This window comes from Vigna unguiculata, chromosome 1 (assembly GCF_037176805.1).
Source record: "Vigna unguiculata cultivar grain cowpea cultivar isolate G323 ecotype 2 chromosome 1, ASM3717680v1, whole genome shotgun sequence".
Classification (NCBI taxonomy): domain Eukaryota; kingdom Viridiplantae; phylum Streptophyta; class Magnoliopsida; order Fabales; family Fabaceae; genus Vigna; species Vigna unguiculata.
The window spans coordinates 12,208,671-12,220,899 of record NC_140792.1 but is presented as its reverse complement, the minus strand read 5'-3'; the positions used below and the strand labels follow the sequence as shown (position 1 = coordinate 12,220,899).

Sequence of the window (12,229 nt, the reverse complement as noted above, 5' to 3'; positions counted from 1 at the left end):
GGAAGTTAACATTAGTGCTTTGTCTCGTTCTTGAATCGATTGGAATTGAAATGGAATAATGAATCAATTTCTCCGGCTCTTTAGTATCGTGAAAAATAGTAGGATGTGTAATCAAGGATCCATCTACAGTAATCATTAAATAAAATTTGGATTAATTTTAGTAGTATAATGGTAAAGTGTGTAGACAATTGCAGTGTAATGGTAAGGTGTGTAAACAATTAGAGCTTTCAAAGCCTCTCTAACTAAAAAAAAATGATGCACTAAAAATTTCTAGGTTCTAATTAGGAGATAAGATTGAATACCAAAGGCTCCCTCAAGAGACCTAATTAGGCCAAGTTTACAAGAAACAAATCACAACTCAAATTAAAGAAAGGTGCTCCTCTCTCCTCTTTTTGCCTCCTTCACCAAGGCTTCAAGTCCACTTAAGGTTTTCACCCCTAAGATACTACCTCAAGGGATTGGTTCACCTCAAAAGAGCGCCTACACCAAAAACCAAGGAGGCCAAAGGGAGAAAAGCAAGAAGCACGTGTATGACAAAACCAAGTGTACCAAGAAGCTCAAACAATAAAATAATCGTTTAGAAACAAGGTTAAGTACAATGAGAATCACCTAAAAAAAAGGCACTAGAATGAATGAACAAACACAACTAGAATAGAGAGGGTTATGCTTCTTGTTTTCTTTGGTTAATGGCTAATGGTGAATATAATCACTCTTTTAGCTCAAACCCAAGACCAATAGTTGTTGGAAAGTCCAATTCCGAGCCCCAAAAAAGTTTCAAAATAAACATCCCAAAGAAGGTAGTAGTAGTGGTTCTAGTGCATTTGTTTTAATTACTATTTTCTTAATTTTTCTTTTACTTCTTTTTATGAACTTCTTTTTTATTTTTCTCAATAATTTTTCAACACCAAAACATAACCACTACAACATATTTAAAATGGAAAGAAACCTAGTAGAATCAAAAGATAGAAATTTAAAATGGAAGAAACCTAGTAGAATCAAAAGATAGATTATAAAACTCAACAAAACATAATGAAAACCTAACTCTATGAACTTGATAATGAACTAATAACAAGTATGAACTCAAAGATGCAAAAATAAAAGCATTCAAAGGGACATATATGGTGTATTTTTGAAAATGAACATATATTTTTTGTGATTTTTCAAAGTTAAACTAAAATGTAGAAACACAAAAAAGGACTAAACATGACTGTAGACAACATGAAATGATTTAAAAATAAAAATGATCCAAACATATGATATGACCGAATGAAAAATATTAAGAAAAGACTCAACAAAGGCTAAGCATGTGTAAACATGTTATCCAACACATTTAAGAGCATTTAGAAGCAACAAAACAATAGCCAAAACTACCAAAACAAAACCTAGAAAACATTGATGACAACATTATGGCAACTTTGACATTTGTTGACTATTTTGCTCATAACCTTCTTCATAGAACTCCAAATGAGTTGATTTTTTTTTTGTTGGAAACTAGACTCAAAGGGCTTTCATTCTAATACAAGCACGTAACTTTTGGATATTTGAGAGAGAGCAATTTTATTTTGAATGTTATAGATGTTTACTATCAATATTGTTTATGTGTAAGAGAGGTTGATTTTTATAATCTCAAGATAGGTACAACAAGACAAGGTTAGGAAAACACAAAAGGCAAACAAAATAACATAAGCTATGATTACCAAATGGCAGGATAAGCAAGCTCCTCCAAGCTATACGACCCAAGCCAAGGAAAGACTCCTAAATGCGTGGTAGTTTGTGAAAGCCTGATGGTGGTGGAAATATGGCACGCATGTGGTGATTTTGATGTGATGAGATGATGACTCCTCCTCCAAGCCATATGACTCAAGTAAGGGGGAGAGATTATGGTGGTGTTTAGGTGCTCTCAAGAGATGTTGGACCAACTCTTAAGGAAAGGTGGCTAAAGGAAACCTAGAAACAACACTCTAGCCTTGGGGACTTAAGTTGAGTTGTATGGCACAAAATTGACAACATAACTTTACTCAAATTCAAAGGTGAATTTACATGGGGGAAGACACCTTTATTTACAACACTAACCCTAGAGGTTTCTCATAAAAAAGGAGAAGCAAAACCAAAATTCTTTGAAAAATAAGGCAAAATCATCTCTATTAAAAGGATGACACATGACCACTACTAAAGAGAAATTCTCTCCATTAAGACATTACACATGACCACTACTAAGGAGAAATCCTCTTCATTAGTAGCATGCCGTGTGGCCACTACTCTTCTTAGCCCTTTACCTTGGAAGACAAGGCTTCTCATGTTAACTTAAGGTGAATTCTTCCAAAAACCCTATACTACATGGTCCATGATATAATATCCAAAAGAAAACTCTATACTACTAAATTCATAATGATAATAAGATTTTAAGCACACATTTCGCAGATAATTCCAATTGTTCTTGAATGTACTTGATTATCGCTAGAAGGTATGCTATCATATTTATCACTATTCAACCCCACTAAACTAGATTCCCTTGGGAAAAATGGTGTTTGTAGGAATAATAATCGATTATGCGTGAACGATCATCAATTATAAAATGGATTTTTAGTTTATACATATTTTTTAATTATTTTATTATTATTTTTAAACTAAGCATCTCTATTTCTATTTTTGTTTTTCATATGTTTCCATGCACCCTATAATTCCATTTCCGTTTTGAATCTATTTTATTTTCCACCAATATTTTTTACCTATAATAACATAGAAAAGGAATATAGTGTAAATACGCGCAGTTCCATCACTATTCGTGTTGCAGATATCTTGAAATAACTTTTTTATAATTGTGATATTTGAGTATACAATTTATGTTTAAAGAATATATCCCTTATTTTATTTGCGACATTCTTACATAATCAATCAGTACACAAGTTTATAGTGTGAAAAACAATCAAATAACTCGCACCAAACCGTATTTAAAAAAAAAAATAATAACATAAAATTATTTTAAAATCAGTTATGTAAAGTCCATATTTTACACATAGATACATTGAGCTCATAAGAAAACAATGTCATTATTTAGGGAACCAGAGATTGAATGTCATTATTAAACAGCAAATAATCACCATAAGAGATTGAAACAGAGAAAATAAAAAATCAGATGCTATATCCCTATTTTACATAGAATGTATCAGCTTCCATTACACATATTCAGTTCATACTAAATTACATCTAGCAATGTACATTGAAAACAGTCACTACGCAAGAAATTAGGTCAAAATCCCCATGCTCACACAGGAAAGACACCAGAAAGAACGAAAGCAAAAATATTTTGAAATCTTAATAATTAATACAAATAAAAAGGGCTTAAAATTTCTCCAAGCTTACATCATTTAAATGAATTACCCAGATAGCTACTCAGACCAGTAGCTATGATTAATGACAATCAAGTAACTTCTCAAGATGTTAGACACACAATAACAACCATGCTGTCCCAAATGACCTTGACCTTAACCTGAGAGGATATTCAGAATCAACAAAAAGCTCAAGAATGTCCGGCATGGAATGATTGCAGCATCATTGCCTTCTCTCATGTGAATTTTGAGTTTCTTCATCTGAATCGAACAAGTCTAGAATTGGAGTTGGGAGAAGCCATATCGGTACTTTACATGGTTCAACAGATTTAATAATATCAACATGTGGCAAAATCAACCAACCAAGCCATATTGAGTCATTCCTGCTTACACTGGGATGTTTCCTGCCACAGAAAGACAGTAATAAAATGAAAGGATATAAAAAGAGCTGTAATTGGGTAAATGAGAACACTACTAATTACCTTTCAGCATCAGGAAGATCTTAAATCTTTGTCAATCTTTTTTGCAATTACGGCCACATTTCTTGGCGATATGTTTGGATCAAATATAGGCAACAAGCAGGCTTCTAAAGTACTGCCTTGCTCTTGAAGAAACAATAATCTATCAAGTAGAATAAGAGTTTCCAAAAGAGGTCCTAAAGCGGCTCTCAGAGACCAATAAGGTCCTACAAGGTCCTGTACATAATTGGTAAATAAGTACTAGATATTTTTTACTTTAATTATATGTAACCAAAAAAAGATGTAAAATTGCTTTCATTAATAGCAAACATCTCTGTAAGTACAGTTCAAACAAATTATTTTAATTTTAAAGAAAACTTTACTTTTTAACCAAGATTATATGGATGATGGTACCAAGAAAACACAATCAATGAACACATTATAACTTAAAACAACATATTCTACAGTCTGTCTATTTATAGATTGTGTTTGAATTTCTCGTTTTTGAATCTTAGAATATTATATTATATTAGAAGATCTTGTGAATACTTTTTCGTATTTAATGATTTGTTTTCTTATTTGATTGAGATTAGTATGAACAGAAGTTAAGGCTTTGCATCTTGTATCACATCAGTATGCACAAGACAATATTCTTAGGCTTGATTATCTCTTTTCCTCCTCTTCGAAAGTTGACATACTTTCAACATGAAAATTTCTCATGCACGTGCCGATCCCTGTTAGTATATGTTAATATTAATTACACATGGACACGTGTCACGTACAGCTGTCCTTTCTCTTGTATTTCTGTAAATACAATCTCTTACAGAATGTTAAGTGGATTTTACAACACTTTGTTCAGTTTCTCTGTTCTCTCTCTTTCGTTTCTCTGTTCTCTCTCTCATGAATCTAATATGGTATCATGAGCTTTTTTTTGACGATCCTGACTGATTCCACTGCTTCTTCATTGTCTCCTTTGTTCGGTTCTCTCTCTTGCGTGGTTGATTTCGTGGCGCTCGTTCTTGGATCTTGTCTTGGTTCGACGGCTTCAATGAACTCTTTCCAGGTCTGTACTCTTTCTTGTTCTCGGATGTACTCACTCGTATGAAGTTTGGGAGCGTAATCATGATTATTGTAATCTCCAGACCAAATCTCATGCACGTCAGTTGAGGACTGCTATATGTGTCGTTAAACTTGACTCTCAGACTATGGAAGAGTATCTACGTCGAATCAAGAATTATGTTGATGAGCTAGCTGGTGTTGGTTTCTCTGTTCGTCATGACAAGCATGTGGATGTGCTTTTGGAAGGTCTTCCATCTGATTATGCTCCTTTTGTCTCACTTATAGAAAGCAAGAAGAGACCTCCTTCAATTGCTGAGATTGAAGCTCTTATGCATGGTCATGCAACCAGACTTCGTCGCTATGAACAAGAAAATCAAAAACCTCGTAACACCTCTCAATTTTACTCATGGATCCTATGCTCGTGATGCACAAAAAGGAAATTCTCGTGGTTCTGGTCGCAGTGGTAGTAGTCCAGCCCGAGGTCGTGGCAAGTTTGCCAAGTTTCAGTGCCAAATTTGTCTCAAATTTGATCATACCGCCAATGTTTGCCACTTCAAATCTGACGAGTCCTATCATCCTCGTGAGTCGTTGTTCTTTATTGATCCTGCCACTCAACAGTCTATTCCATATTCAACTGGCACATACAAGACCTCCAATACTGATGGAGGCATGACTAGAACCGTCAAAGGAATTTCGGAGTAATTGATAGAAGCGTGCCCATGACCTTCAGAGTGTTCTCGAATTAGCTTCGATTGATAGAATAAGAACTTTTTAGTTTGTAATTTTGTAATTTTTGTGTTTGGGTTTTATCGGGCTTTTAGTCGTACTGGACTTTTTGTGTTAAGGCTCATAATACATAAGTCTTTGTAAGACACATTTGAGTATATGAAAATTTGAGTTTTTTTCTTAAATCTCGAGGTTCTCCTTCGAACCACCGATCCTTATCTTTGAATCTTCAATTCAAAGTGGTGGACTTCCACACTTATATTGGAATCTCCATCAAGTGGCCATGACATTTACATTGAAACTTGCATCCTATCATATAAACTCATCTATGCCTTTACAATGTGCCCTTCAAAGTAGAGGTATTTAGGAGTTGGTTCTTCTTCCAACTAACAAATCAAATATTGGGTGTCAATGGTTGTACACTTTTAAGACAGGATCTATTGATCACTATAAATCTCATTTGATTTCCAAAGGATACACCATCTATGATCAAGATTATACATGTTGCCGAAATAACATTTATTTGACTTCTCTTTTCCGCTACCATTCACCACTAGAATTTGTTTCAACTTGACATCAAGAATGCATTTCTACATTATGACATTGATAAGGATGTTGATAGAACTATGACCACAAAAACAAATCAAAACAGCACAGCAAATGATAGTGTATGGAAACTGTATTATTGAATGTGTGAAAATGAGCAAAACGGTGGTATGACAATATAGAATATCTCCAGAGTCTATGACTCCTCCAGAGAGATCACTCTCCTTACCCTATTTCATAACAAACTTCCCGTATCCCCCCTCTCTCTTTCCTCCCTTCTCAAATACTTGTCTTCTTTTGCCACGTCATTACCCTCCTAACTAATTAATATTCCCTGGGCCTGTTTTCTTCCTCCTAAAGTAAACCTTCCATATCTTGGGCCTTCCACTAACATGGCCTTCTTCACCATCTTTCTCATGTTGTATCAGCCCCTCCTCAAGTGTTCTATCATTATTCCCTCCTCCAAAAATCGCCTTGTCCTCAAGGCGAAGATGAGGAAATTGGCTCTGTAGCAACACTGTATCTGTCCAAGTGGTTTCTTCTGCAGATCTACCCTTCCAACGCACCAGCCACTGCTCAATTAACTCCCCTTTTTTCATAATTTTTCGTGTTGCTAAAATCGACTCTGGTTCCTCCAAATCTCCTGGCTCCAATTCCAATTCTGTAGGCAATTCAGGTGTTGCAGAATAATCTCCAATTGCCCGTTTCAACTGTGATACATGAAATATTGAATGCACTCTAGCTGTCTCGGGTAATTTCAACTTGTATGAAACAGCTCCCACCTTAGCCAACACAAGAAATGGTCCATAATAACGAGCTGCCAACTTCGGATTAATGCGTCGTGCCACTGTTTGTTGCCTATGTGGTCGTAATTTTACAAATACCCATTCTCCTACTTCAAACACCACTTGTTTACGTTTCTTATCTGCATACTTCTTCATCTGCTGTTGAGCACACTGCAAATGATATTTTAATTGTCGCAGAGCTTCATCACGATCCACTAATTCTGTTGCCACAGCCTCCACATTTGTTTCTCCTTGTGTAAAGCGAACCAAAGGAGGAGGTGCTCTCCCATATACCACTTCAAAGGGTGTTTTTCCCGTAGTCACATGAAAAGTGGTGTTGTACCATAATTCAGCCCATGGTATCCAATCCACCCAATATTTAGGTTGTTCCAAAACAAAACACCGCAAGTAAGTCTCTAAACACCTATTCACCACTTCTGTTTGACCATCCGTCTCAGGATGATAAGATGAACTCATCTTTAGCACAGTGCCTTGTATAAGAAACAACTCTTGCCAAAATAAGCTCATAAACAAGGGGTCTCGATCACTTACAATTGAATTGGGTATCCCATGGAGACGCACAATTTCCTTAGCAAATATTTCAGCCACTTTTCTTGCCGTATATGGATGCTTGAGAGGTATAAAGTGCCCATACTTTGACAATCGGTCTACTACCACAAACACAACATCAAATCCCTTTGATTTGGACAACCCCGTTATAAAGTCAAGAGAAATATCCTCCCAAACACAATCAGGAATGGGTAATGGTTGTAAGAGCCCAGCTGGAGATGTTGCTGCATACTTTTGCCTTTGACATATATCACATTGCTTAACAAATTCTTGCACCCTTCTTTTCATGCCAACCCAATATAGATTCCCAGCAACCCGCTTATATGTCCTCAGAAAACCCGAATGTCCCCCTGTAGGAGATGCATGAAATTCTTCTAAGATGAGTGGAATCAAAGGAGACGATGCTGACAAAACTAATCGTCCCTTATGCAACAATATGCCCTGCTGCCAACTGAACCCTGCTTAGGATTAACATCTTGTTGAATGTTGTCCACCACTCTTTTAAGGAACGGATCAGATTGTTGCTCCCCCTGTACCTGCTGTCCTTGCAATCATATAGGAAAAGAAATAATATTTCTTAATTCGCCATCTTCAAAGACCCGTGACAAAGCATCAGCAGCTTTATTATCGGGGCCCGGTTTATAAACCACTTCGAACTGATATCCCAACAATTTAGCTATCCAATGCTGCCGTTCCGCTGTAGTTATTCGTTGCTGCAACAAATACCCCAAACTACGTTGATCAGAATAAACTTTGAAACTTCTGCCCAAAAGATATGGCCTCCAATGTTGTACAGCTAGCACTAAAGCCATTAATTCTTTCTCATAAGCGGATTTACTCAAATTATTTGGTGATAAAGCCTTGCTGAAGTAAGCAATAGGTCTACGATTTTGCATCAATACTGCACCAATTCCCGCTCCTGAAGCGTCACATTCAATCTCGAATGGTTGTGTAAAGTTTGGGAGAACTAAACCAGGAGCTTGTGTCGTGACTTTCTTTAATTCTTCAAATGTTGTTAAAGCCGTTGAGTCCCATTTAAACCCATCCTTCTTAGTTAGTTCTGTCAAAGGCTTGGCAATCCTTCCATACCCCGCAATAAATTTTCGATAATATCCCGTCAACCCAAGAAAACCCCTCACTCCCTTCACATTGCGAGGAATAGGCCATTCTACTACACTTCGAATTTTTTCAGGGTCAACTGCCACTCCCTGTTCTGAGATAACATGGCCTAAATATACCACTTGTCTACTGCCAAACACACACTTCTTTTGATTCACCACAAAAGCTAGTTGCTGAACAGTTGCAACACTAGAGATAAATTCTCTAAGTGGTCTTGCCACCTTCGACTATACACTAAAATATCGTCAAAGAATACTAAGACAAACTTCCTTAGATAGGGCTTGAAAACTTGATTCATTATTGATTTAAAAGTGGCTGGGGCGTTAGTTAACCCGAGGGGCATTACCAAGTACTCGTAATGGCCTTCATGAGTGCGAAAAGCTGTCTTGTGCACATCTTCCTCTCTCATTCTAATTTGGTGATACCCGGACTTCAAGTCTAGTTTTGAAAAGTAAGCAGCTCCATGCAACTCATCCAATAGCTCTTCCACCACAGGAATCGGGTATTTATCCGGCACTGTTACCTTGTTCAGTTCTCTATAATCCACACACATCCTCCATGAAGCATCCTTGTTCTTAACCAGAATGATTGGGCTTGAGAAAGCACTTGCGCTATGCCTAATAGTTCCTTGATGTAACAATTCACTCACCTGTTTTTCTATCTCTTCTTTGTGATGATACGGATATCTGTAAGGTCGCACACTCACAGGTCCGACCTCCTTATACAGTTCAATACCATGAGAAATCTTTCTAGCTGGAGGTAGTCCTTTCGGTTCCTTGAAAATTTCTTGAAAAGTGGACAACACTTGCTGCACTTCATTCAATTGTGTAATAGACAAGCCCCTGTCAATACCTAGATAATTTTTCTGTGTTCTTTGGGCCATTAAACTTTGCAAAGAAGCCACCATTTCTATTTGACATCTCCTTTCTGTTTTCTGCCCCTGTAATTCCACTGGGTATCCCATCCAGTTAAAACTGATAACTCTGTTTTTCCAATCGAAAGTCACCTTACCAAATTCTTGTAACCAGGCTACTCCCAATATCATATCCAGCCCTCCTAATTCCAACACATGCGGTATTACACTTGAAGAGGTTTAGAGAAGATGAAACAGTGAAAAACTATCACTGTTACTGTTTTACCATTGTTTATATAAGAAAAAATAGGCAGAATACAAAGAGTCATCAGTCCTAACCCTAACCCTAAAGAAGGGATCCCATACATAATAATAAAAGAACATTACATTTCAACACTCCCCCTCAAGATGGAGCATATAGATCATATGCTCCAAGCTTGGAACATATAAATTGAATTCTAGGCCCTCTTAAAGATTTAGTTAGAATGTCAGCAAGTTGTTCATTAGAGCCGACAAACTTAGTAACAAAATGACAATCAATTTCTATATGCTTTGTTCTCTCATGAAACACCGGATTGGAGGCAATGTGAAGGGCTGCTTGATTGTCACAACATAACTTCATCTGCTCATTTTCACAAAATTTCAACTCTTGAAGGAGTTGTTTAATCCACACTAGTTCACATGTAGCTAGAGCCATAGATCGATATTCTGCCTCTGCACTAGATCGAGCAACAACACTTTGTTTCTTACTTTTCCAAGAAACAAGGTTCCCTCCAAGGAATACACAATACCCTGTGGTAGATCTTCTATCAATTGGACAACCAGCCCAATCTGCATCACAATATGTACAACTTGAGTACTTCCCTTGTTCTCATACAACAATCCTTGTCCTGGGTTCCCTTTCACATATCTGAGAATGCGAATCACAGCATTCCAATGATCAATGTGGGGATTTTGCATAAATTGACTTACAACTCCCACTGGATAAGAAAGATCAGGTCTTAGTAAGGTAGATGAGTTTTCCAACCAACCTTCTATATCTCTCTGGATCTGAGAAAAGTTCACCTTGATCTCTTGTTAACTTTTGATTTGAGTCCATAGGGCTATCAATGGGCTTGCAATTTGTCAGGCCTGTTTCCTCCAAAATATCAAGAGCATATTTTCTCTGTGCAATAATGACACCTTCTTTTGATTGTGCCACTTCAATGCCAAGGAAATATTTAAGACGACCCAGGTCTTTGGTCTGAAAGTGGTTAAACAAATGGTTCTTCAATTGAGCAATTCTAGTGATATCATTTCCTATGATAACAATATCATCAACATAAACCATAAGATAAACACATTTGTCAGGAGAAGTATGACCATAAAATACTGAATGATCCGCTTCACAACGTTTCAATCCAAAATTCTGCACAACACGACTAAATTTACCAAACCAAGCTCGAGGAGATTGCTTCAAGCCATAGAGAGAACGATGTAACTTACAAACTAACCCAGACTCCCCCTGAGCAACAAACCCAGGAGGTTGCTCCATGTATATCTCCTCTTCCAGATCACCATGAAGAAAGGCATTTTTAATGTCCAACTGATACAGAGGCCATTGGCGAATGGCAGCCATAGCAAGGAAAAGACGAACAGAACTGGTTTTAGCCACAGGAGAAAAAGTATCACAGTAGTCAAGGCCATAAACCTGAGTATACCCCTTAGCTACGAGACGGGCTTTGAGTCGATCTACAGCACGATTAGGACCAACCTTAATAGCATAGACCCATCTACAGCCCACAGGCTTCTTACCAGGAGGAAGAGAGACAAGTTCCCAAGTCCCACTGTGTTCAAGTGTCTGCATTTCATCAATCATGGCTTGTCGTCATCCAGGATGACCAAGTGCCTCATCAACATTCTTAGGAACCTTAATGGTAGACAAGGAGGAAACAAAAGAGAAATATGGAGGAGACAAACGATGATAACTCAAAAAATTATAAATAGGATGTGGATTACGAGTAGAGCGAATACCTTTTCGAAGGGCAATAGGCCAAGGATGATCGGAGTCAAGAGAAGACGAAGAGGATGAAGGATCCATGATTCGAGAATCTGGTGGAGAAGGATTTGAGTCCAAGGGGTCTTCAAGCAAGGAAGGAGTCCTTGGAGTGCGACGCTGATATGTGAGAAGAGGTGGTTGAACAATGTCATTGTCATTCTGAGTGGGAGGTTGAGTTTCAGGAATGACCAAGGGATCACAGGATGGTAAAGGAAGGACCTATTGAACAGATGAACTCTCCTCCATGGAGGACAAGAAAAAAGGTGTGTCCTCAAAGAATGTAACATCAGCAGACATATAATACCTTTTGGTTGAGGGAGAATAACATTTATACCCTTTCTGAAGGCGAGAATATCCCAAAAAGACACACTTAATAGCCTTTGCAGAAAGTTTATCAAGACCTGGAGAGACATTATGAACAAAACAAGTACATCCAAACACACGTGGAGAGACACGATACAAAGGATCATTTGGAAAAATTATCGAGTGAGGAACTTTATTTTCAATAGAAGAAGAAGGCATCCTATTGATTAGAAAACAAGCAGTGAGGACTGCATCTCCCCAATGATGAACAGGAACATTAGTATTCAACATGAGAGAGCGTGCAGTTTCGATAAGGTGTCTATTCTTTCTTTCGGCTATGCCATTTTGTTGTGGAGTGTGAGGACATGTGGACTGATGTAAAATTCCATGGGAAGATAAAAATGAGGAAAACGCAGCAGAAAAATATTCCTTAGCATTATCAC

The 12,229-nt window shown here is 37.4% G+C and overlaps 1 protein-coding gene across 6 annotated transcripts in view; it reads right to left on the bottom strand.

Moving 5' to 3' along the window:
- Positions 1 to 3,125: 3,125 nt before the first annotated feature.
- The window catches only part of LOC114178499 (S-adenosyl-L-methionine-dependent methyltransferases superfamily protein), a 31,738-nt gene continuing 22,634 nt past the window's right edge, over positions 3,126 to 12,229 (bottom strand). For 3 of the 6 annotated variants that reach the window (XM_028064439.2, XM_028064447.2, XM_085670139.1), the window contains exons 12-13: positions 3,812 to 4,024; positions 3,126 to 3,733 (exon numbers count right to left, since the gene is read on the bottom strand). In XM_028064439.2, coding sequence (XP_027920240.1) covers positions 3,821 to 4,024 — 204 coding nt within the window. In that variant the 3' untranslated portion in view covers positions 3,126 to 3,733; positions 3,812 to 3,820. Of the gene's footprint in view, positions 3,734 to 3,811; positions 4,025 to 12,229 lie in introns of those variants that run through there. The other 3 variants (XM_028064467.2, XM_028064503.2, XM_028064475.1) reach the window with 2 other exon arrangements.